The sequence below is a fragment of the Rhinolophus hipposideros genome, assembly GCF_964194185.1.
Source record: "Rhinolophus hipposideros genome assembly, chromosome: 4".
NCBI lineage: Eukaryota > Metazoa > Chordata > Mammalia > Chiroptera > Rhinolophidae > Rhinolophus > Rhinolophus hipposideros.
Window position 1 is genome coordinate 4,481,111 of NC_138050.1, and position 27,439 is coordinate 4,508,549.

Consider the following 27,439-nt stretch of genomic DNA (forward strand, 5'->3'; position numbering starts at 1 on the left):
TCATTCCATCCCTTTGTCAACATCACAGTAAGAGCGAATAAAGCGATCAAGAATTTGTCTGTCTGAAAATTTGAAGAAAACAGGATGAAAAATTCCATTTAATTATTTCATTGCTAAATAGAGAAATTCTAGAAAGGAGGCAAATACCTGATAATAGTACTCTATATACAAATTTGATGAGACCAAAACAATCGAAAGGTATTATGTCTAATAGCTAAAAAGGCTACTGGTTAACTACTGGTTAAAAACAGCAAACTTAATAGTTATAGCTTAATAGGGATCAGTAAGGCTTCATGGAAACAGCATGGATTTTGGAATGAAACAGACTTAGGTTTCAGTTCTGCGCTCACAAGTCTTAGCAAGTCAACAGGCCTCCCCATTTCTTCATTTCCTTATCTTTGAATATAGGTAGTGGTGCTCACCTTGCCCAAGTGTGGGAATGGATTAGGAAAGCTATGTGTGAGGCACCAAGACGGTGCCTGGTCCGTAAAGACCTTTTTTTATTGAGCACACAGTAACACAGAGTGACCAACAAATAATAGAAACTATTATTTACAAAGTTCCATTGAAGCCATGGCTGCTTTTCTGCCCACAGATGTTGGTAGGCTTTGCTGTTTTTGAGCAATAACCGACAATGGCAAGGCCCTTCAACTCCCTGGCCTCCATTGGCTGGGCTGAAAAATGAAGGAATCTTGTCTGGTTCTGGCTGATTTATCCTTGACACTTAAAGGAGGTCTCCTGTGAGCAGCCTTCCCTAACCCACCGCAACCCACAGGGCTGAGATTACCCCTCATAGGCTAATGGACCCAAAGAGTACTTCAGTTACAGAACTTATGGCTTCTGACTATGCTTTGTCTCCCAGCCCTGACACAGAGTTCCCTGAGAAGATCAAGTGAGCATTAAAGGTATTCGATCAATGAAGCTGCTTGAGTGAATACCTGCATTCTTTTTTTTTTAAGTAGCACTTTTTAAAAAAAATTTATTGGGGTGACAATTGTCAGTGAAATTACATAGATTTCAGTTGTACAATTCTGCATACATCATCTATAAATCCCACTGTGTGTTCACCACCCAGAGTCAGTTCTCCTTCCATCACCATACATTTGATCCCGATTACCCTCATCTCCCACCCCCATCCCCCTTACCCTCTGGTAACCACTAAACTATTGTCTGTGTCTATGAGATTTTGTTTCTCATTTGTTTGTCTAGTTCTTTTGTTGTTTTGGTTTATATACCACATATCAGTGAAATCATAGGGTTCTCTGCTTTTTCTGTCTGACTTATTCCGCTTAACATTATACTCTCAAGATCCATCCATGTTGTCACAAGTGTTCCTATATCATCTTTCCTTAATGCCGAATAGTATTCCATTGTGTATATATACCACAACTTCTTTATCCATTCATCTATCGAAGGACATTTTGGTTGTTTCCATGTCTTGGCCACCGTAAACAAAGCTGCAATGAACACTGGAGCACACATGTCTTTATGGATAAATGTTTTCAGATGTTTTGGGTAGATACCCAGGAGAGGGATTGCTGGGTCATATGGTAATTCTATTTGTAATTTTTTGAGGAACCTCCACACTGCCTTCCATAGCAGCTGCACCAGTCTGCATTCCCACCAACAGTGTATGAGGGTTCCTTTTTCTCCACAGCCTCTCCAACACTTGTTAATATTTGTCTTGTTGATGATAGCCATTCTGACTGGGGTGAGGTGATATCTCATTGTGGTTTTTATTTGCACTTCTCTGATGATTAGTGATGTTGAGCATTTTTTCATATGTCTATTTGCCATTTGTATGTCCTCTTTGGAGAAATGTCTCTTCAGGTCGTTCATTGAGTTCATTGTATATTTTGGATATTAGCCCCTTATCGGAGGCACTGTTTGCAAAAATCTTCTCCCATTCAGTTGGTTGTCTCTTTATTTTGTCGATGGTTTCTTTTGCTGTGCAGAAGCTATTAAGTTTCATAAGTCCCATTCGTTTATTTTAGCTTTTACTTCCATTGCCTTTGGAATCTAATTCATTAAATGCTCTTTGAACCCAAGGTCCATAAGTTTAGTACCTATGTTTTCTTCTATGCAGTTTATTGTGCCAGGTCTTATGCTTAAGTCTTTGATCCATTTTGAATTAATTTTGGTACATGGTGACAGATAGCAGTCCAGTTTCATTCTTTTGCACGTGGCTATCCAATTCTCCCAGCACCATTTATTGAAGAGGCTGTCTTTCCTCCATTGTATGTTTTTGGCTTCTTTGTCAAAAATTATCTGTCCATATTTATGTGGTTTTATTTCTGGGTTCTCAATTGTACTCCATTGGTCTATGTGTCTATTTTTCTGCCAATATCATGCTGTTTTGATTATTGTAGCCCTGTAGTAGAAGCTAAAGTCAGGCAGTGTGATGCCTCCAGCATTGTTCTTTTTTCTTAAGATTGCTTTGGCTATTTGGGATCTTTTGTGGTTCCAAACAAATCTGATGATTTTTTGTTCTATTTCTTTAAAAAATGCCATTGGGATTTTGATGGGGATTGCATTAAATCTGTATATTGCTTTGGGTAATATGGCCATTTTAACTATGTTGATTCTTCCAATCCATGAGCATGGAATATCTTTCCATTTCTTTGTGTCTTCTTCAATTTCTTTCAAAAATGTCTTATAGTTTTCAGTATAAAGGTCATTCACATCCTTGGTTAAATTTATTCCTAGGTATTTTATTCTTTTTGCTGCAATTGCAAAGGGAGTTGTTTTTTGTATTTCTTTTTCTGAGATTTCATTGTTAGTATATAGGAATGCAATGGACTTTTGTACGTTGATTTTGTAGCCAGCAACTTTACTGTATTCATTGATTGTTTCTAACAGCTTTTTGGTGGAGTCTTTAGGGTTTTCTATATATAGCATCATGTCATCTGCAAAGAGTGACAATTTAACTTCTTCATTCCCAATTTGGATGCCTTTTATTTTTTTCTCTTGCCTGATTGCTCTGGCAAGGACTTTCAACACTATGTTGAAAAGCAGAGGTGATAGGGGACAGCCCTGTCATGTTCCTGAACATAGAGCAAAGGGCTTCAGGTTTTCACCATTAATTATGAGGTTGGCTGAGGGCTTGTCATATATGGTCTTTATTATGTTAAGATATTTTCCTTCTATACCTATTTGATTAAGTGTTTTAATCATAAATGGATGTTGTATCTTGTCAAATGCTCTTTCTGCATCAATTGATATAATCATATGATTTTTGTCCTTTGTTTATATTATGTATCACATTGATGGATTTGCAGATGTTGAACCATCCTTGTGCCCCAGGGATGAACCCCACTTGGTCATGATGAATAATCTTTTTAATGCATTGTTGTATTCGATTTGCTAGAATTTTGTTTAGGATTTTTGCATCAGTATTCATCAGAGATATTGGTCTGTAGTTTTCTTTTTTTGTGTTGTCCTTACCAGGTTTTGGTATCAGGGTAATGTTGACTTCATAAAATGAGTTAGGGAGTACTGTCTCTTCTTTAATTTTTTGGAAGAGTTTGAGCAGGATTGGTATTAGATCCTGTTTGAAGGTTTGGTAGAATTCACTAGTGAAGCCATCTGGTCCAGGACTTTTGCTTTTGGGAAGGTTTTGGATGACTGATTCAATTTCGTTACTGGTGATCGGCCTGTTTAGATTTTCCAGTTCTTCATGGTCAGCCTTGGAAGGCTATATGTTTCTAAGAACTTGTCCATTTCTTCTAGGTTATTGAATTTGGTTATTGAATATAGTCTTTCATAGTATTCTTGCATGATCCTTTGTATTTCTGTGGTGTCCATAATAACTTCCCCTTTTTCATCTCTGATTTTGTTAATTAGTGTCTTCTCTCTTTTTATCTTAGTGAGTCTAGCCAAGGGTTTGTCGATTTTGTTAATCTTTTCAAAGAACCAGCTCTTTGTCACATTAATTTTTTCTATTGTATTTTTGTTCTCTATTTCATTTAGTTGTGCTCTGCTTTTTGTTATTTCCTTTCTTCTGCTGACCTTGGGTTTCACTTGTTCTTCTTTTTCTAGTTCTTTAAGGTGTAACATGAGGTTATTTATTTGGGATTTTTCTTGTTTCTTGAGATAGGCCTGTAATGATATAAATTTCCCTCTTAAAACTGCTTTCGCTGCATCCCAAAGATTTTGGTAGGATGTATTTTCATTGTCATTTGTTTCTATGTATCTTTGGATCTCTCCTCTAATTTCTTCTTTGACCCAGTCGTTCTTTAAAAGTATGTTGTTTAATCTCCATGTATTTGTGTTTTTTCCTGCTTTCTTTTTGCAGTTGATATCCAATTTCAAAACCTTGTGGTCAGAGAATATGCTTGGTATGATTTCAGTCTTCTTAAATTTGCTCAGGCTCATTTTATGTCCCAATATATGGTCTATCCTTGAGAATGTTCCATGTACACTCGAAAAGAATGTATAGTCTGATGTTTTAGGATGAAGTGCTCTATATATGTCAATGATGTCCATTTTATCTAATGCGTCACTTAGGGCTGCTATTTCGTTGTTTATTTTGTGTTTGGATGATCTATCCATAGCTGTCAATGATGTATTTAAGTCCCCTAGTATAATTGTGTTTTGGTCAATTTCTCCCTTTAGTTCTGTTAGTAATTGCTTGGTATATTTCGGTGCTCCCTGATTGGGGGCATAAATATCGATGACTTTTATGTCTTATTGTTGTATAGTCCCCTTTACCATTATGAAATGTCCATCTTTGTCTCTTGTTATCTTTTTCACCCTGAAGTCTGTTTCATCTGAAATCATTATGGCTACACCTGATTTTCTCTGGGTACTTGCTTGGAGTGTCAATTTCCACCCTTTCACTTTGAGTCTATGCTTGCTCTTGTAGCTGAGATGTGTCTCTTGGAGACAGCATATAGTTGGGTTTAGTTTTTTGATCCAATCTGCTACTCTGTGCCTTTTTATTGGTGAGTTCAGTCCATTTACATTTAGGGTGATTATTGATACGTGAGGATTTCCTGTCATTCTATCTTTAGTTTTCTGGTAAGGCTGTGTCTCCATTGTTTCTTTGCCTTTTTGTTGTTGTCTGTTATTTCTGTGTGGTGGTATTGTATGATGTTTCCCTCTGTTTCTTCTTTTATTACTGTATGTATTTCAGTTCTGGATTTGTTTTGAGTGGTTACCCTTCAGTTTAACGTACATGCATCCTTAACCACACTGAATTATACCCTGAGAGGAAATATTCTTTGAATAGTCATAGTCGTGGGAGTTGTCATTGGAGGAAGAGATAGGGAGGAAATCATAGCTGAAAAATTCTGTAAAGCAGATTTCAGATAATTTTATCTTTTTGGGGGTGGGGGAGGTAATAAGTGGGGAGATGAATGTCTTTCCCATTACATAACAGAGGTCCAAAGGGTGGTCTGAATCACTCGAGCATTAAAACAATTTTGAAAACAGAATGGTCGCTACAGACATCTATTTCAATTTCCTCAAGTATAAATACAGAAAGTCAATAATTTATAAAATTTATTAACCAATGTCACTCCAATAAATTTAATTTTAAGAAAGAGGAATGAAGCTCCAATTGGGAAATACAGACTTCAGTTTCTGCCTTAGAATGAGGCAAGACATCTGCTGCTGGTATGTCCTTGGGACCCAATATTCAAGCACGTACACACAGACCGGCACACACAGAGGCACACACAGATACACACACAGGCAAACACACATGTATACACACAGGCACACACATATGCACACATAGGAATATGTGTGCGCACATGTGCACACACTCACGTACAGGCATGAACATGTATGCACAGATACGTGCACGCTCACACACACTGGCACACACACCAGCACACACACACACACACACACACACACACACACAAGCACACTCCCTTGTCAGTCTTGTGTGGGGCAGGAGGTTCAAGTATAAAAAAGGATTCCAGAGGAGCTCTTCTGACCATGGCTCAGGACAGGTCAAGGACAGGTTGGGGTTCGAGAGAGAGAGCAGACAGATTGCAGTGGGGGGGTTACTGAGTAGATGGTGAAGTTCTGAGCTTAAGCCGGACCATGAGACACAGAACTAGGCAGTGATCTCCCCTGCAGCCTAGAGCACAGCAAGCTTTATTATGTTTGCTTTTTACTTCCTTCTTCCGCATTTTGCACGTTTCATAGTGTACATAATACATCAGCTTAGTCATGTGTGGATATACTTTATATAAATATATATGTCTGCACTGGGGCATGAGCTCAAAAGTGAGGCGTGATGGGGGTGTGATCACTGACACGAGGCAACGAGAGGTGGCTGTTGGAAGAGTTCAGTTTCCTCTCCTCCAGCTCTGATTCTCTGAGTTGACACTTCACACGTGCTCAGGCTGACCAGTGCCTCTGAGATGCCCCCAAGCACGACTCCCATCACTAAGCCCCAACCTGGGGTAAGACCTTGTTACATGGAGGGAACCGACACAATCCTGGGAATGGCACTGCTCTTTTTGAGGATATGATACATGAAGATTCTCGTGTACCCTAACAAGCCTGTCATGAAGAAGTGCCACTAACCAGGAAATAAAGATTACACCAAATAAAACAAAACTATGCAATAGTACAAATAGCCACTGGAGAAGTCCATTAACTGTGAGAAAAAGTCACCCTGGAACAATTCAACTGCAAACAAGCAAGATCAGAAAAGAGTGAAAAGCTGCATTTCATTTTTAGTAAATGGGGACTTAGTCACTGGGGTGTCTTTTAAGAAAGATTTATTGTCAGTGAGTTAAGGTTTCACAAAAACTATGGATTTTTTGGAGGCACTAGTTTTCGGGAACATTGAACTTCAGTGGCTGGCAGTTGGGACACTTTCTATTTGGCATACGGCAATGTGGCATGACCTGTGAACTCATTACCTGGTAACTCAAGGCCTAGTCCTACCTTTATAGGAAGCACTTTGTAGGTACTCTGTGACTTGAGAGGGCGTAAATGACTTCAAGATCGCTAAGAAATCCAGGTAGGCTGGCCCGTAATCGCTCTGGTACGTGGTCTGCTTCTTTGTGCATTCCTGATTCCTCAGTTGGCTGGACAGCACAGCAGGAACTAGGGGGCCACAAGAAAGGACAGAATGGGGGGCTGTCGCTGAGCAAAGGACTCCTGCCCTTGTTTGCTGAGCACGGCCCTGAGCCCTACCTGGTGCACACTCAGCACCCTAATGGTCTCGGGAAGGGAGGTGCTGTGTGCGTGACTTGGGCTGTGCAGGGCGCAGGGAATCAGCACTGGACCAGGAGGGACTGGTCACGATGGCCAGAAGGTTGAGTCTGATCACTGTTTTCAGAAAGGAAGTTGTCCCTTAGTCAGCATGTCAGGACGCGAGCCCTCGCCCTCTGTGTTATAAACAAATGCCGGCATACAAGCTGTTTCCTTTTCATACCATCTCCTGGGCAGATGTGGACTGACACACTCAGCGGCCTCCCTCAGGGACCCAGGCGTCGTAAGATGAGCAGATTGGAGGAAGGATGATAGCTACGGTTAACATCATTACACAGTCAGACTAATGGAGGCGTGAGGTTCCGGCAGAACCAAAACGCTTAGAGTTGATTCAGAATGTTGTTCATTTAACGTGGTCCTGACAGCTGGGGAATCATCATAAAAAAACAACAAAAACGACTTGAGCACTCGTCCAATTTCCACGACTCGTCCAATCGTTGTGAACCTTAAGGACACCTTAAATACATTCAGTTCCAGGCGTCTCCTTTAAAGGGACCATTGGCCAGACGGAGGGACCAGGGTGGTGAGGGGATTGATACACCCTGAGAAGCGTGTTTGTAGGGTCTAGAAATGCTCTAAGTGGAGAGGACTTAGAAGGCGTGGACTAAGGTTTTCGTAGAGTAACAGATTTATACTGGTTAACCTCTGTGGGAAGAAGAGAAGCCATGTTACAACTTGAGCAAGGAAGATTCTAGCAATGAAGAACTTTCAAACAGTTGAACTATTTAAGAATGAAGGCACTGCCTTGGGGGTTGGCAGCCTTCTGAAGAGTCTGAGCAAGGAGGATATCACCCCTTGTCAAGGATGGTATAGAGGTGACTCGCACGTGACATGAGGTCTAGACTAAGTAACTTCTTGGCTACCTCCTAATCCCAAAATGCTAAGCTTCTATTCTGTGATTTCCACCTAAAGTACTACTGGATCCCAACTCCATGCCAGGAATAAATCGCTCCCTCAGACTGATACCCAGTTCTCCTCTTAACCAGTAGCATGAAGGTGGCTGGGTCATGGAACTTTTAAAAACTTTTTTACTGTTTTCTGTTGAAAACAGTAGCAATCTGGATCACAAAACACAAAACAAAAAACAAATCAAACAAAAAAAAAGACTCAAATAGAATGGGTGCTAAATCTGAAGATGCTTGAAGGGTGTGCTTGTGGATAAACTTTCAGTGGATAATTGACACCTGGTCTCTTTCCTTGTTAGTGTATAGCAACTGCATCCTCCCTTTCATTTTATAAGGCGGGGGGGGGGGGGCGACGCCAATCCTAATACCTGTCCCTCGCAGGCAGAGGGTTTCTCAGCATAAGCACTCAGTTCTCTTCTGAGATGCTCACTCCCTGAGTTTGAGGGTAGATGCCATGGAGGTGTAGTTTTAATTCCACGCAGGGATCTCTGGCATTCTCCATGACTCTTATCAAGATCCAGAGGAATGTTGGACCAAGGGGACAGAATCTACGAAGGTGCTTTAAAAGCTACAGGTGTACTTACCTAGACCTTGAGAAGCGATTGGTAAGCTTGAGTAGCATCCATATTTGAAACTAAAATCTTGAAGCTCAGGAATTTTAGCTGGCACTTGGTAATTCCGTCGAAATTCAGTGTCTGCAGGGTGCGGAAGTAACTCTTCCCGTTCCACATCCATCTGAGACCTTTGCTTAGTCTTCTGAGCTGGGGTGGGGGTAGAGACAGAAGGAAACAATTGCTCTTTGTAAGCTATTTCTAAATAGCATCATACTTTCATTCCATTTTGCTTCTGGCACTAGTTTCCAATTTATCACACAAAAACCAGCTCTTTTTGTATTTAGAGGTATGGTCGATGTACTTTTTATGGATATGTCAACCAGAAAGTAATTTTCTGCTTTATCAGGCATAAGAAGGATATGTTCGCATCATTAGAAGGAGATTCTAAAGAATATATGGTATGTCCGTTAGGAGTGCTCCTTTGTTTTGCTCTGTGGACACAGAAGGTATTCCTCACTCCAAAAGGCCTGCCTCATCCCTGAGACCCGGGTGGGGAGCAGAGAGAGAGATTTTAGAGAGAGCTAGGGTTGCCGTGTAAGACCTAGGACGCCAGTTAAATTTGAATCTCAGATCAACAATGAATAATTTTTTAGTGTGAGATTGCATAAGTACTCATTATTTATCTACTACATATAGTTACTCAGACTTAACTGGGCATCCCGTATTTTTATTTGCTGTGATTGGCAACCCTACGTGGGTCCAGTGCACATCACCCCTGTTACCTGGAAAAGAACCACGCAACGCTTATCCCTTACTGACGAAGGGTTAGGCAACGTGGTCATTAGTAGACAATAGCACTATTATTTCTTTGAAAAAACTCTGCTAAAAACTGTCATTAAATCTATAACCATTAAATATCTATTGAGCACTGACAGAACTCCAGGTCCCATAAGCACTACCAGATCACAGAAGAGAGAGGCACAAGTCATCTCACTTAGAATGAGTTCACCCTTAATTCTTGCTACAAAGTATTCGTTCAGAGGCACATTGTACAGTCCCAACGTTATTCAGGATAAAGATGTTAAAGACATGGATTTCATGAGCAATGTCCAAACAATGCCAATTACTACTGACACTAAACTCAATTCTTGCTCCTAATGAGTTTTTCAATAGGTCTTTTCAAAGTAAATTTAAATGTACATTGTATGTAAAACAATATGTGATGTCATCTGCTGGCATCCAAGAGTGTTTTATTATTGATTTTTAAAAAAATGATCTCTGTCTAGATCAGCATGCTCTTAATTTAGATGACTCAGGAAGAGAGGACGTAGGTACTCGATGGCCCTCCTAATGAACCCATAAACTGCCCAAGGAGAAGACAAGGTTATAGAGAGGAGGAAAATCTAGGGCTCAAAATCAGGACACTCTTTAAGATAGTTTGGAAAATCATCTGACATTGTTCCTAGTAAGCGCCATCCTTCATTTGATTTTTGTAAATTACTAATAGTTTTACAGGAGCAAAGCTAGTTGAAATACTAAATGCATATGCCCATCCCTTTTCTTGAGAGCTCGAACTCAAAAGTAAATGTGTTCAGTTTCTATATGTGTCCTATGCCAAGGACAAAGACAATTAGGTCATTGTCTACCTTAAGCCAACCTCCAATGAGTGTGATTAGAAAGGTACATACAGGACAAACGCATATGGAATGTGATGTCTTGCAACCATAACACTTGAAACTGTGGTTTTCACATGGAGATAATCCAACAGAATTACCTGGGATGGTTTTTCCAAATCATACCACCAGAACCTCATCCCAGACATTGAAAATCTCTAGAAGTGGGACCCGGCACTTATGGCACTTATGTTGATAGAATAAGCTTCTCATCTGCTTAAGAATCACTGACTCAGAGCCTTGAATAAGGAGCCCAGAGAGAGTGTGATGAGCTCTGTTAAGAGAAGGGAAGGAAGACAGGACTTGGAGGGCTGACCCAGCAGAAGTCATGCTTTGATGAAGGGGCAACACGAGCAAAGGGTGTGTTCATGGAATGTAGTCTAGTTGGTGGGAGCGTGAGGTACGCAGGGCGGGAGAAGCAGCTGAGGGTGAAGCAGGGGAGGTAAGTTAGGAGCCAGTGTTGGGAAGCATCTGGAAGCATGTGGACCAGGACAGACCAGCATAGAAGTAGAGCACCTGGAGATGAAGACCCAGAAAAGACATTAATCGGGGCCTAGACTTACTCAGAGTTTCTGTGAAGATAAAGATGAAATCATATTCTTCATTGATCGTTAGTATTAACCACAGTAATGAAACTCATTAAATATTTACTAAATTAATGAGTGAACAAAAGAAAAATATTAGAACATAATTGCTATGGATTAGCAATTAATCTGAACCACACTCTAGTGATCGTCTATGTGATATATGCTTAAAATAACACTTAGTTCTTAGTTGTTCCCAACTAATGCTTTTATTGTTTTTATAAAAATTCATATTAGTGAGTTCCTTTGTCAGAGAGAAGACCCAGAAAGGGCCCCCCCCCGACACCTGAAGTCCCCACAGGTGTACTGACGTTTGGACAGACTCAGAGCTTGCCTGGCCCAATGCTAATCACACCTCCCAGTTCCAAGGCCTGGGCTCCTCCAGGAATTCATCTCTGCACCTCAGGAGCTCAGGTCCCACTAATGTTTTTCTACTTGATAACGGTGACATATACTACATATATGACATATACTTACAGCCCAACGAGAGAAACTGGCCCATTGAAGATTAGGTATGGCATCTGCTGAAAGGCTTAATCCAAAAGTAAATCTCAGCAAGGACAGCCAAAACCACTAGGACCCTTGGCACATAATCTATAGCCATGTGAGAACCAGATCTGTTGTCTTTATCTGCTGTTCTAAATCACCCAAGCAGAGTCCTCCAAGTCTGAGTGAGAAAACAGGCACCTTTTAGTAGTTCTCACCCATTCGCCTTAACACAGTAATGAGGATACCTAGGTAAGATATGGTCCCTGGGCTTCCAAAGCTTAAAGCCTTAGAGAGACAGACACAAAAGAAGATAATTGCAATATAGTGTGATAAATGCTGCAGGAGAGGTGAAGAAAAGGATCTATAAAACCATAAGGGCGGGCTACCCATCCAAACGTGGGGGATCCGAGAAGACTCCCAGGAGAGGAGTGAAGCTTACATTTAGACTTAAATTATGGACAGACATGGGCTCAAAGAAGAAGGGGAGAGGCATTCCTAGGGAGGAGGCAGTGTGTGCCAAGGCGTGAGGCTGCCGGGGGCACGGTGAGCCTGGCAGATGGTGGGCAGTCAGTCCCTTAGTGCAGGGCTGGCAAGGGGGAATGCTGGAGCAGAGGCCAAGGACCAGAATCTACAGCACTCTGAGGACAATGGCAGTCCCTGGAGGGTTTCAGCTAGAAGGTGATGTCACTTTGCACATCTGGAAGCTCACTATGGCTATTGTATGGACGGACAGTGGATCAGAGGAGACAAACCCAGAAAGGGGAGTCCGATTAGAGGTCATCCAAGGGATGGCAGCCTGAACCAAGGCAGTGGCTGTGGGGAGGGAGAGTAGCAGATGGCGGTAGGAGATTTAGGAGGGCCTCTTGACAGGTCTTGGGTGTTTACCTACGCATAGGGACATGGTAATTTGCGCATGCTGAAACAACTGATTGGAACCTCAAAGACGTCTTTGAAGAATGCTGACAGTTCAAATGTTTTTCCATGACCCTTAATGTGTATCTGCAATTTGAAGGTCTTTTGATTCCATACACTTCCGGACCAGAGACGTATTCAGCACAAAATTGAACGAAAGCAGGTATAGATGGTGGGACACCATCTATTAAAAAAAAAAAAAAAAAAGCAGGTATAGTAGGAGAGTGTAGTGAGGTGCTGGACTGGAGAAAAGGGATTCAACAGGAGTCTGCTCAGTCCCTTCCCCTGCCCTGCTCTCAGAATGCCAACAGCCACGTGTTTACTGTTATGTCAGCTATGGGCACGGTCAAAGTGGCCAGAAGTCAAGTCAGACCCCTCCTAGCATGACAGAAACTGGGGCTCCTGGTGTTTCCCCAAAGAGGCAGCAGATTTCTGGTGAGATAAACACCTCTGGATGCAGTTGCTCACGCCTGATCTGCGCTGGGGGTGGGGGGTCTGCTCATCTGCCACCTCACTCAGCCAACCCCCACCCCAAAAATCGCATGTATGCCTCCCTCCTCTGCCCCGGGCGCGACTTCACCGCCCGGCTGGGGACCAGTGAACCTCGCCCGGGAACGCAGAATAAAGCACTCACCTTTCTCAACCTGCCTGACTCTCTTAGCCTCATTATCTTGCCGTAAGCCTTACATTTACCTCTGAAAAAACTGATCAACAAACACTGGTATTTGGGGGTTTCCTAACAAAAAGGGAGCTCACCACCTAAGTCAAGCACCAGCTAACAAGCCCCATCTCTGTGTCGTTTCCAATCAGATGTGAGTACCTCCCCTTAAATGCTGTAGAATACTGTATTTAAGTGTATGCATGCACTACTTTAATCAAAGTTTTAATTTTTAAAAATAAAACCAAGCTGTTAGGAATTGGAAACAGCCTGTTTGACTCTATCGCTTCATCTTCACCTGGCTATTGGTTCTTGTTCTTCAGGCCCAAGAAGCCTTTCCTGATCGCCATTCCCATGTTCGGCTCGATGTCCTACCGTGTGCGTCCACGGCAGCCTGTTTTTCACAGCGTGCACCTTTTACACTTGACCACTTCTGTTGGTAAATTGCCTTTGCCACGTCTACACTGTGAGATCCTTGAGGAAAGCCACCCCAGGGACTCCAGTGCCTAGCACGTTAGCGGGGGGAGGAGAGAAACGAACACGCTTACCTTTGGCTGTGTCCACAAAGTCTCTCCTAGTACGGGAAATAAACTGACTAGACACGGCCTTCCTGACCTCGTCCATCGAAGCAGCGATTTTCCAAGGGAGGTAGCTCTTCACTGGTGTTGAGTGACCTGGAGGTAGCGTCCAGTGGAAGACGGCCTGTCAATAGGAACACAACTTTCAAGAAACTCCACGGGGGTTCACCTAATGGAATGAAGAATGCGTGGGCGTGCATGCATGTGTGTGCACATGTGTGAGCATGTTTGTGCGTGTGTGTGTGCATGCATGAATGTGTGTACACATTCTTTAGAGTCCATTACATCCAGGCACCACCCTACAGATGCTGTGTATACAGGAGCCTGTCAACAGGAGCCACCAGTTTACCCAGCTGTAACACAGCACTTTTTCATTTTGACTATTCCTGTTGATGAAAAAAAATGTGATTGTTGTGCCAAGAGCTGTGCCTCCATCCAGCTTCTTCAGACCAGGCCAGAGGAAGAGAAGACCCATGAATTGTAGTTCTGGCCACACGTGTACACCTATCCTTTACCTCGGACCCCCAAGCCCTCTCTCCTCTTTGCTTCCAAAGGGATCTGACGATTATAAAACTCGGAACCTCCACCACCTCTTTCCGTCTTCCTTCTCTCTTCCCTCTTGCTTCCTATTTTCCTGAGAAAATTGAAATCCTTAGCCCACCATACAGCGGCCCAGCGGGGCCTACTCCACCTAGTATACAGGGGTCCCTTGCCTTTAATCTCCTCCACATATCACCTGAACAATTCTCACTTCTTTCTTACAACTTCCGTTTCTCCCTTTCTGGGGTGGTTGCCATCAGTATCCAAGCTGCCTTTATTTCTCCTCTCTTAAAAACAAACAAACAGGGCCCGCCCAGTGGCTCAGGTGGTTGGAGCGCTGTGCTCCTAACGCTGAGGTCGCCCATTCGATTCCCACATGGGCCAGTGAGCTGCGCCCTCTACAGCTAACACCCAACAACAGCTCTTCCTGGAGCTGGGCTGCCCAGAGCAGCCGGAGGTTGGCTGCTGAGTGCCACTGAGTGCGGCTAAGTGCTGCTGCGGGCTACCGTGTGCGTTGAACTGGAGTGGGGGTGGAGGCGGAAGAAAGGGGAAAACAAACAAACAAAAACGTCTTCACCCTACTTCAACCTCCAGTTACTAAGGTATTTCTCAGTTTGCCTTTACACTAAAATTTCTCAGAATAGTTAAGTTTACTCACTCTCCCAAATTTGTCTTGTCAAGTCTCTTAGGATCTTCAGTTTCCCTCTCCATCCCCTTTTTCTCTTACAATTTCTCTATGTGAATTTCATTTCAATTAAAAATCTTTTAAAATGGAGGGGATAGGGAGAAATAGTTAGAAGCACATGTGAGAAGGTGGGCAAAAATAATCTTAGAAGAACCGTAATTGTAGATGGCGAAGGATCTTTGGGATATATTCAAACTCTCATTATAAATTATTGATACAATATTAAATTCAACAGATATGTAGATATTGTCTTACTTGACTGGGGCTCCCAGTTGCTCTTGGGGTTCTGGCTTTGATGAACTCTTTCTCAGAATATGATTTCCAGGTGTACTCATCATTGTACTGTGTCTGATTGAGGATAGGATCACTCAGTGAATAAGTGTATCCTAATCGTCTCATACTTTTTGGACTACAAGAAAAGATAGTGGAAATCTGAGTAAAGGATTAAATGCTAAGTCTCACAACAGTACACAGGTCAATAATTTTACTCGTTACATTTTTTTTTAAGGATTGGCTAGCTTAAGACTTGATGCTAGAAATCATTTAATTTCCAGATTTCCCTGAAAAGAAACAATCCTGTACCTTAAAATGGATCTTCACAAAAATATGGGAGGTCAAAAATGAAATTTAAATAGACAAAAATCTGAAATTCGGTAATTTTTAAATTCATTTTTTAAAGTATTTAAAGAGCTGTGTACTCTCCTGTATAAACAGTACTTTAGTGTAACCATATAGTTGGTGAAGAAAAGTTTCTCTCTATAAAACTATTTCAGTTAATAAAAGGAAGAAATATAAGAATTAGCATATCACAGGTTTGCAAGTCCCCGATGAAACAATGCATGTAGGCAATGATTTGGTTTCTAGTCACAGCTCAGAAAGAGAGATCACTAGGTGTATGTGGTCTGGCTGGACATACACACCACTGCCCATTAAACATTTTTGCCCAAGTACCCAACCGAATCTGATGAAGTTTTTGGAATCTCAGGAAATACATGAAATGGGGAATATTTTGAACGACATGTTGGGGATGAAATCAGAAAAATCCAGAACAATGATCTATTTCTTTAACAAAGATATTCTCAGAAAAAAAGGGGGGAACCTGTCGATTAATTGACGTAAGAAACATAATAACCAAATAGAATCAATTTCAATCCAATTGCTGTTTTGCTTAAATTATGAGACAATTGGAGAAAAGATTGCTGATTGGCTATATTTGATATTATGGATTGTTTTAGGTGAGATCATGGTACTGTTATGTATTTTAAGAGTCCTCATCTTTTAGAGATACATATAAAAATATTTAGAATTGAAACGATATATAATGCCTGGAAATTGCTTCAACATTATCCAGTGGCAAGGCTGGGTGGAAGGTATACATAAAAGTGTCCATGTGTTCTTGATTACTGAAGCTTGGTGCTAGCTGGAGATTCATTGTGTATATCTAAAATATTTCACATTGACTTTTTTTGAAAAAGAGGGCTGGGTTAGATTCAGGTTATGTCTGTAAGAAACCAAACATCTGGAAAGTGGATACATCTGGATGATGGACTGTTTTACTTGTCGTCCAGATGCATGGGGATCAAGTAGGACCATAGTTTTAAATCCAACGGAAGTGACCACAGGTACACGAAAAGTCTCCAAGGGAACGGCACAAATAGCTTTAAAGGACTTGACTTTCAACTCTCCATTTCTGAGCCTACTCTTTCCTAACAGGTACCTGCCTGAGAGTAAACCTGCGTAGCTGCGGTCCTTTCTTTCCCATAGCACTTTCTCCCTTCCCCACGCTACCATGGGGTCTTACTAAGGAGCATTACACCTCTCGCATCTCAGGGTGTGAGCCTCCAACCGTGAGACGTGCTCAGTGGAGGGAAACTTTGGGCTACATTTAGGGCAGCCCCCTGGCCATCCAAATCCCAGGGCAGTGCTTGCCTAGGGCTCACCCTTTCCATCCTAGGTCTCACTCGTATTTCCCAGGGGGTGAAAGGTGGCTCTATAACCAGGATATTATGGCCTGGGCAGATTATTCTGAATTTAGCTACACTGTGGTGGCATGGTGGAGAGTAACACCGGTGACACTTTTCCATCTCCTAACAATTATAACATGTTATCCCTCTCTAGGGAGAAGCCTCTGAGAGAAGGACAGAGAATACAGAATGTTTAAAATGACTCTTTCCCCCCACATATTTAAAGGTAAGCATTTTTTCAGCTTTTTAAAAATCTCTAAAATATGTCCTTAGCTGGAAAGAAAACATCTATGAGCAGATGGAGCAGCACAGGACGGTGACGCTGGTTCTCTGCAATGTAACTGGAATCTTTTCCCAAGCGGCCAAATTTTTAAAGATTCACTGGGTAAAACTGGTATGTAAACATATTGTGATGTTTCTCAGATTGTGTATTCATCAGTCAACAAGGTATTTATATCTTGCTTTTTAACCCAATCTTATTACGAAATATTTATCCCAATACAGCCAGTCTTCCCTCTATTTTACGTTGTAAAATATTAACAATACGTGACAGTATATTGTGCTGGCCAGACCATTAATTTTCACCATGTATAACTTTCTCCTTCATTAAATACATCATAAATGTTTGACTTGGTGTCTAAAGAAATCAATAAAATTGTTTCTGATTATTATATATTATTATTTAATTATTCCCAAAAGTCAAGCACCAAAGTTCTACACACATGAGAACATATTTAATGAAGGAACATCACATTTTTCTTATCATATTCCTCACTTAACAGATAATGAAAATACTTAGGTATACATTTCATTGCATTATTTTTATTACTTGAATATAATTAGTCATATTAGACCTGAATTTAACACTTCCCCATCTGCTTTTAATTACCTTCTCTAAAATATGCATTCAATTCCACAATTTATCAGTTTTCATAATATTCCTCAAAACATACAATAGCATTTATTTGAACTGGAAATGTAGTCAGGTTTTATTTTGATAGTAAGTAAACCTAATTTTGCTTGTTGGTTTGAAAACAAGGACTGATTTTTAAGAACTAGGTAAACAAGGTATAAATTATATGTTAAATATTTAGCTCTGAGATTTTGATAAAAATATGTTTCAAGTATGTGATAATAAAAGCTTTTTATAAAAAAAGATTACATTGGGAAACATTTATTGAAACTAATGCTCCCATTTTCTAAGTCCTTTTTGAGTATATAATATTAAACAAGTTTCTTCCAAGTGAGAAAGTAACAGATGTAATTTATAGCCATTTATTAAGACATACCTTTTTCGGTATGCTTCTCCGAAAATGAGACAGCAAATAACTCAATAACTGGATGACAAATCATCTAATTATTTGCTTTCAATAAAATTGAACAAGTACCCAACCGAGGTGTCAGCCAATCAATCATTAAAAATCACTTTGTGATTTTTGGCATATAACTCACACAGAGTTCAGAGTACTGAATGAAAATGCTCCTCTAAAACTCCTTTCATTCACTTCTACTTATTATGTGAACAAGGCTTCCCAATATTAGCATCTACAAACTTAAAAAAAAATTTAAAAGGAGCAGAAAAATATTAATGCTGAATCCGGTCTCATTCGAAAAATAGTAACACTCAAAACTGGATTCATAAACTAATTTAAAACAATACAGCCCCATTTATCTCATTAAGATGCAGTTCCAAAATGTTTACTTTTTGCAGTTAGTAATTATCAACATTTGTACTGTATTGATTGCTTTGAGCAATTGTGTACTAAAAATAATTGTGACAGCTCAATACTTAGGGTCGCATAACATGCTTAAAAATTACTTTCAATTAATATACTAAAATAGTTGCCAAGAAGTATAATGGAGTGGTCAATAAGTTGCTTTCAAACACAAAATATGTTACAGGAAGGTAAAATTCTATGGAGGAAGTAGAGAGGGAATAAGGGTTCAAAAAGGAAAAGGAATGAAATAAAAATTATCTATTAAAGAAGAGCTTGTTTGTGTATTTTGAAAAAGGATCACAGCATGCATTAATTTGCTAAGGTGTTAAGATTACCCACTGGTTATAGTCGAAGAAATGACTGAACAGTTTTGTTTTTAAATGTCAATATTTAGGATGGGCTAGAAGTTTTATCTTTTGCAACTATTTAAATTTATGATGAAAATTTTTCTGGGAACTTAAATATGTGAATTTGAGACTTCACTGATTTAGACTTTCGATGGTACCCATTTGTTTTTGGCATTCAGCTCACATTTCTTCTTCAGACAACTGTTACTGTCTGGGAAGCTGGTGGAATCATCACTGTCAGATGATAAATCTCCCACTTAAGGAATATAATGTGACTCAGAGGGCAAGCCAATAACTTACAAGTCAGGGGTCTGGCAGTCCTGCACTTGGGGAAGTCTGTCATATCTTATGCTGGGGAAATGACTGAAAAATGTCTGGGTAACGTCTTCGCACTCCTCACTGTCCTGGTGCTTTCATTCTGTCCTTAGAACAAGGACCAACCTTAAAAATGAGCCACAGATGGCTTGTTACTTGCCAAAGGTACTGTGTTTCCCCGAAAAGAAGACCTAGCCAGACCATCCACTCTAATGCATCCTTTGAATATTAGACCGAGTATTATATTATATTATATTATATTATATTATATTATATTATATTATATTATGAAGACTGAGTCTTATATTATAGTAAAATAAGATTGGGTCTTATATTAATTTTTGCTCCAAAAGATCTATTAGAGCTGATTGTCTGGGGAAACGTAGCAGAAGTAAGAGAGATTAGAGCAGAGAGCAGAGGTTAGAACCCATTTCTCTCTGACTCCACAGCCATGGTCTTGCCAATACTCCATCTGACTTCAAAATAACTTGAACTTTTAAGGTGAGAAGACCCTCTTTATTGGAAACAATTCAGAGGAGACACAGGCAAGGGAAAATTCTCCCGGCTGATTTCCCACCGACCACTGATGGCCTGAAACATGCCGGGGCTTTCCTTACCCCACTCTCACTCACCCACCAATGAGCTTAGAGACAGACATAAGTTCCTGCCACCCACACTTCAGGTGGAACTGGAGATGTTGAAAGCCAATGTTGCTTTAGGAAGCAAAAAGTAAAGCAGTGAAGGTAAAGGTGAGGGGACTGTGGCCTATCTACCAGCTTCCAAGACTCATAGTGTTGACAAAAGTGCTAACAACTGGTCATTCATCCATTCATTCAACTGGCATTGCCTGCCTACTATGTATCTGGTAATGGATTCAATTCATACTCAATGTTCAGGTGGCACAATGCTATTAACCTATTTATTGGCTCTATCGTAAACCATGTTACACAGTAATGTGATGAAGAATCCATGGGTCCGTTTACTCAGTTTTCACACTGTTGGTGGTGAGGGGCACGCTCTTTGATGCTTAGAGAACAGTGCATTCGATAGGTCTGAGTGCATTTTTCATAAGCCTTCTCTGGTTACTCTATTTGTTTTGAATTCTGAATGCTAGGATACAAATGAACAAATTCAAGTGTGTTTGTCAGTCTGACTCAAGTAGAGACGAACCGAGTTAAAGCAGGCACTGCTCCCGTCTTAGGGGTGAACGCAGTCTTCACTGTGGTGGCGTAGGAGTCCCAGAGGGTATCACCTGTTCAAAGTACAATAAACAGTTTTAAGTGGGTCAAACTAGCATATTCTGATCAAATGTTGTTTTAATAATTAAAATGATTTTGCAGGAGAAAAGCATTTTCGATGGTAATTTTGAGTCTAACAGAATAAAGGTCAACTTGTAGCCTCTACTTAAGAGGGGAAGCTCAACTTAATTATCTGAGTTTCCTCTTAAATAAAACTAGGCGTACTGTTTTTCCTGAGAATTCAATATGCTTTTTTAAGGAGTTCAAGCAATATGTAAAAATATAAAGCAGAAAGTTTATTTGAAATTCAACCGTCTTAAGACACTCATTATTTCTGATTTAGTGAGTGATTTTGCATGTATGAAACATACCTGTAAACACACGAAATGACTGTGAACGAAGGGGCTCGGAGTTTACATGTCAGGTTTCATCCTGAATCCCTTCCCCTTGCTCCTTCTTCTCCCTGTTCATCATCACCCTCCTTCCATCCCTCCTCCCAGGTAGCCCATGTTAACAGGTGTGCCTGTTTCTTTCCAGACTTTTATACCTGCTGATGTAATCATACACAGATTTATATATATACATATAAATACATAGACATATGGGGTTTTACTTCTCACCATTCTGTTTTACAAAAATGGGCTCATATTACACAGTGTCCGTTTCTGCTCTCTGTCATTTAACAGTGTTGAACAGGAAGCACCCCCAACTGATCTGGGGTAGCTCTAATTCATTCTTTGTAATGACTGTGCAAGATTCTGCAGTATAGATGTTGTTTAAGGCTCTGAGAGTGGGTGAGGTAAACAAGGGAGGGAGCAGAGATAGAAGAGATGAAGCCTGGGGCTCATGGACAAGAGGTTGGGGAGACAGGAGGAGCCAGGGAAGGAGCTGAGAAGAGGGTCAGTGAGAGAGGAAGACAGGGAGTGTGTGATGTCCTGAAAGCCAGAGGAAGAAAGTGTTTCCACGAGGAGGGAGGCCTTGCTTATGGCACCTACTGCTGGCTGGGGCCAGGAGGATGAGGACTGGACAGTGACCATAGGCAGCAACAGAATTTATGTGCCCCAACCCCCATTGTCATCAAAGTCCATCACATTTCTTGGGAGTACATATTTTAAATTTAATTCAGTCCTTCTCTAATTCTTCACATCTGGGCAGTTACCTGTTGCCTTTTACATTTCACTAGAACTTGAGTTGAAATGGGATCTTTAATGTTGGAACAAACCACTGCCCGGGGTCCATCACCTCACCTGTAGAGCACTATAGTCACACGTCCTTGCCTGTGTTTGCTCTCATTCATGCATCCTAAATACAAGGTCTGCCAATTAAGTTCATGAACTCATCCTAGAAAAAGGCTACACACCTCATTGCTGAACATCACTATGGTCACCTCTGAAGTACTCCCCTTGGGAAGCTATGCACTGACACCAGCGCCTAGTCCACCCTTCAAAGCTATTTTGGAACTCTTTTTCTGGAATGGCCATCACAGCTATCATCGTCGTATTACTCTTAATGTCCTGAATGCCATCAAAATGTCTTCCTTTCAATATTTCCTTTATCTTCAGGTAAAGAAAGAAGTCATTGGGGGCCAGATCAGGTGAGTAGGGAGGATGTTTCAATGCAATTATTTGTTTACTGGCTAAAAACTCCCTCACAGACAGTGCCGTGTGAGCTGGTGCATTGTCGTGATGCAAGAGCCATGAATTGTTGTCGAAAAGTTCAGGTCATTTTCGTCTAACTTTTTCATACAGCTTTTTCAGCACTTCCAAATAGTAAACTTCACAACCTATCCAGTTGGCACAAATTCATAATGAATAATCCCTCTGATACCAAAAAACGGTTAGCAGCATTGTTTTGACTCTTGATTTGGACTGAAGGAACTTTTTTGGTCATGGAGAATTGGCTGACTTCCATTGTGAACTTTGACGCTTTGTTTCAGGGTCGTATGGGTACACCCATGTTTCATTATCAGTGATAACATGGCCCAAAACATCATCTTGCCTCTCTAAAAGGTCTTGGCAAACTTCAACTCTCCTTTGCTTTTGTTCATTGGTGAGCTCCTTTGGGACCATTTTTGCACAAACCTTTCTCAGGCCAAGATTTTCAGTTAAGATTTTCCTAACTGTTACTCTATCGATGTTTACTTGCTCTGCTCTGCTTCTCACAGTCAGCCAACAATTTAAATGCAGAATTTGACAAAGTTTTGCACTGTTTTCATCAGTTCTGCTGGTTACTGGCCGCCCTGACCTCTCTTCATCAATGATGTGTACACTCCACTCAGAAAAACGTTTAATCCGTTTGTACACTGCTGTTTTCTTCATAGCATTATCCGCATAAACTTGGACTAAAATGTTCCTGATTTCATGTCCACTCTTGCCACGTTTAACAAGAAATTTAATGTTTGTTTGTTGCTCTAATTCAAGCTCTGACATTCTTGCGATGGCACACAAAAACATGCAACAACAATAATGAACGCCACTCAGCAGGACACCACCACACGTCGACACGAACACAGCTGTGAGACACTGATATACCAAGCTTATGAGACCTTACCGAGCTGTTTGTACAGTGCTGCCAATGTGAGCTCACGGGGGCAAGTTCACGAACTTAACTGTCAGACCTCGTACAATGGCTGTCAAGTATCTTTCTTCAATACATTTTCAATTTCCAAATATTCTTAAAATCTGTATGCCACTGCCGAGCACGTGGAGCACTGACCAAGCATTTAGATTTTACCACCGGTGTACTTCTTATCATTGATCATCTCCCAACCAGGGCTTGTATTTAATTGAACAGGCCCTGGGTCTGCTCATCTGTTAGTATCTACCTGGTGTCTTCATGCTGGTCTTCACACCTGGCAGCTTCCCCATTCTAACTAAATAAAGCCTTAGCCCCACACGTCACACACTTCTGCTCACACAGACTCCTGATATCCACTCTCTGATCTCATTCTATGAGAAGTGACATTATCCTTTGAGACTCCTGGTTTAGTGGGCGTCACTTTATGCTTGAAAGCATTTTATTCCTACAGCAGAATTAAATGTCCTCAATTCAGAGAATTTCAAGCATGGACGAGTGAGTGGGAAGAAATTGTGAAATGGTGCTGCTTTTCAAAGAAGCCGTCATTTAACCTGATTGGAAGCTCAGAAGGAAGCCAACAGTCCCCAGAGGCTGGACAAGGTAAGGACGATTGTCCCCTGGAGCCACCAGAGGGACTGTAGTCCACCGACTTCTCTGTTTGGGGCTTCCAGCCTTCAGAATGTGAGAGAATACATTTCTGTTGTTGTAAGCCACCAGTTTGTGGGAGTTCATGGCAGTCCTTAGAAGTGATATAACACTTAAGAGCCCAGCATATAGTAATACTGTGTTTCCCCAAAAATAAGACCTAACCAGACCATCAGCTTTAATGCATCTTTTGGAGCAAAAACTGGTCTTATTTTACTATAATATAACACTGGATCTTAATATAATATAATATAATATAATATAATATAATATAATACTGGGTTTTATGTTAATTTTTGCTCCAAAAGATACATTACAGTTGATGGTCCGGCTAGGTCTTATTTTTGGGGAAACATGGTAGTTCAGTAGCAGTTAGCCCATAGCAGTCACCATAAGCCTCTTCCTGTTTGGGGACAAACCTGGGTAGTGACACATCAGGCCACTGCTTGGAGGGCACCACTTCTGGAAGGGACAGCGGAGTGGAGTAGCGCAGAGTGGCTAGGAGAAGCCCCACAAGGGACGTGAAGAGGCAAACTTTGAAGAAGGGAAGGAGAAGGGAACTTTGGAGCAGAATCAATCAAACTGGGGTGTCAATGAAGCTGCCTCCCCTTCTACTCAGAGCAGCTGGGACCCTCCTAACTGAGGTCCCAGAGTCTGAGAGGAAAGGAGGGTGATTCTGCGCATGCTGAGTTTGAGGCCCTTCTGTGATTCCAGGTGGATCTGGTGGACAACAGTTAAAGACCGGAGAGCCATTGGCACCATTACATAAACCTGAAGCCCTGTGACAGGGGTGGCCACTCACACAGAGAATAGAAACCCAGGAGGATAAATCCTGGCGATCCCACCATTTCCAGACAAAGACGGGGAGAGGAGACCGTGAATGAAACAGGATGACTGGAAAGAGCAAAGGAGACCCAAAAGGTGTGTGTGTTGGGGGGGGGGGTTCCCCTGGGAAAGACCCTCTCTCTGCCCTTTGCCCGGCCACTGTATAGAAACTGGGCTTTCCACATAGCTTTAATACTCATTAAGTATTTTCATTTTCTATCCTTAATTTACAAAGAGTCAATGGAATGGAAAACACATTTCCCTCATTCTTGTGGGACTACAGTTCTAGGGAATTTGCAGTGGAACCATCCCGGTTGCTCTGTAGCCACCGTGGAACCACAATTACCCCGCTAGAAGGCTGCAAGCGGTATTACCGCCATGAGCAAGGCCAGGCTGCAGCTGAGCACGCAGTAACCAGGCCACTGCTTCACGGCCAGTGCTTCTCCCTCCACTGACACCAAAAGCTGAGTTAGTAAAGCTGCTGCATTTGCATGCAAATTAGTACTTCAGGCACTGCGCCTGTTAAATACAAAATCACTGAAAGGAAAATCAGCCAAGGTTAGAGGGGACAGCTGAAGGCTGATCCCAGCCTCTGCCACAGCTAGGGGAGGGGACACTGTGGATCCTCTCGGGACCCTGTCCCTCCATTCCGCACTTCCTCAAGTTCTGAGCTGTTTCCCAGGGATCAGGACTCCTGCTGGGCCGGCAGGCTTCAGAGCTTCCCCACCTCTCTTCCCTTTGTCTTTGTTCTTCTGAAAAGGCACTTGTCCCTCCTTTTTCCTGTCCCCTCCCAGCCAAGCATTTCTTGGGAGTGTTTAAAAGCACCTGAGCGGTTTGCCAGCGTGTTGGCAGAAAAGAATGACGATGGGGCTGGAAAGGGGCAAGGTCCTGAACGGGCTCTCTTTCTCCCTAACTCCCAGCCTCGCCTTAAACCGAATTCCGCTGTAAGGGAGAGGCAGACACCCTTAAAGACCCAAGCCGACTTCGCTCTGGCTACCCCACCTCCCGGAAGTCACCCTCCCGACCCTGGTGGCTGGCGGCGACCTCAGGCTTACTTGGCCGCATCTTGTGGCCGCATTGAGAGGGGCACATGACCTTGAGCCCAGGCTGTGCCATTCTTGTCTCAACATGCAGTCAGGGCGCCTTGCCCCAGCTGGACTGGGTGCTGCGGGTGCGCCACTGCTTTGTGACGCGTCGCCATGGAGACGCAGGTCGGTTCTCGAGGCTTGGCCTAGCGAACTCGTGGGCGGCACAGGGGACTTAACCCGGCCTGCTGGGGGACCGACCAGGTGCGGAAAGCAAGAAGATGTGCTTCTAGTACATGGGTGCCTTGCCTTCATGTGTTTATGTAGTTTACAAGGAGCTTTCCTGGGATTGTCTTGTGTATTTGGGGAGGGGAAGAACAGGCGAGTTGATGGAAGGTTTTCCACTTCAAATTCTCATCTAGTGGTAACTTTCAGCTTAAGCGAATGAGGGCAAAGTTGTCACTGATCTCTGCAGTAAGTAGGAACCAACCAAGAGGACAAAAGTCCCAAGTAATCTGATAGAACCAGAACCGGATTTCCCGAGATAGTTTCCTGCTACCAGACTGGTCATCCCAGCCCAGGAATTAGGAGACAGCAGAAGGGTGAAAAGTGTACTCCAGCACAGGAGTGGGCAGCCATGTTTGTGACTCTTTTCCTTTTCACCAAGACAGTTCCAGCACCAACCATCGTGTTTTGTGATTGTAGATTTAATTGTTCTTCTGTTCCCACTAGGAAACTCTGTCTCTCACCTCCACGTATGCTAGTTTTACCAGAATCTGGAAGGTCCTTTGTCTTCAGATTCTTGGCAAGACCTTGTAATTTGACACAATCTAGGTGCTTAGTAATACTGAATGCCTCTAGGTTAGGGCATAGCTATTACCCACTTAGAAAGAGAGGATGTCAAGTGGCTCGCAGTAGAAACTTGCTGGCAGCATGTTTAGAAAGTAATTTTCAGCCATCCTTATCCTTAAAGGGATTATTTTAACATAAGACCTTAGGGGAGCAGGGAAGGGGAACAGACGGAGGATTCCCAAATGACACTACGAAGTTTATCAAAGTAAGGATTCCACGTGTATATGCAAGGAATTTCTTTAAAATGAGGATCGGAACTAGAATTTTCTGAGATTTGAGTCTTATTCATGTAATGGAATAAATAGAACACATTTTAGACTCTCAAATTTTACAGCAGTGAATGGCAGAACACTTTAGAAGGCATAGACTTCTGTCGATGTTATTAAAAGGAATGAGCCTAAATTAGGATTTTGTAACAAGCGTCTAAATTAAGAAAGTAACACTCAATAACAGATTACTGTCTGGAAATTGGAGAGCTAATTAGCATAGTATAATTTAAGAGAACTATATTTTTAAAATAGAGCAGTGAGTACATAGAATTTTAAAAGTGAAATCTTATTAATATCTTAGGTTTGTCTCCTCTTGGATAAGCTGTGAATGGCGGGGTTTACACTGAATCAAGAGCTCCTTGTACTTTCTGCCTGCGGGTCCTTGTGGTGAAGCAGAAACTTCTCCGAGCCCCCGTTTCTTTATCTGTAAAGAAAAACGGGTCTGCTAGTACACACTTCATCAGGCTGTAAAGATTAATAATTCTCCCAACAATTTATAAGTTGTAAAGCCCTGAAAACCCAAGGTGTATTGCTCCTTTGTCATACTCCTATTCTGATCTTCATTCTTCTTATCTTTCATTTCTCCTTCCAAGTGGATTTTTGGTTCAGGTCTATTTTATAGCAAACACTACAGGACAGGGCAGGAGGGTTGAATTTGGGTTGCTCAAGGCAATCCCTTTCAATGACAAAGTAAAATTCTTTCCCTTTCTTCTTTCCCTCCACAAATACTGACTGCACTGGAACTGAGCGCATGACGACACTGGGGCATGATGCGAGCTTGGGCAGTTTGCCCTGGAGGAAGAAATGCTCCAGCTGAGTCCTCCAGGACGCCTGAGGCAGCCAGGGG

At 41.8% G+C, this 27,439-nt stretch overlaps 1 protein-coding gene across 1 annotated transcript; it reads right to left on the bottom strand.

Annotated features, from left to right (window-relative positions):
• TEX26 (testis expressed 26) lies at nucleotides 1–25,562 on the bottom strand (the record flags this gene model as incomplete). Its single annotated transcript, XM_081046293.1, has 7 exons — nucleotides 1–62; nucleotides 6,910–7,071; nucleotides 8,729–8,905; nucleotides 13,563–13,716; nucleotides 15,073–15,226; nucleotides 20,332–20,413; nucleotides 25,502–25,562. 7 exons carry the CDS (start codon nucleotides 25,560–25,562, stop codon nucleotides 1–3), a joined length of 852 nt encoding a protein of 283 aa, XP_080902419.1.
• Nucleotides 25,563–27,439: the final 1,877 nt, after the last annotated feature.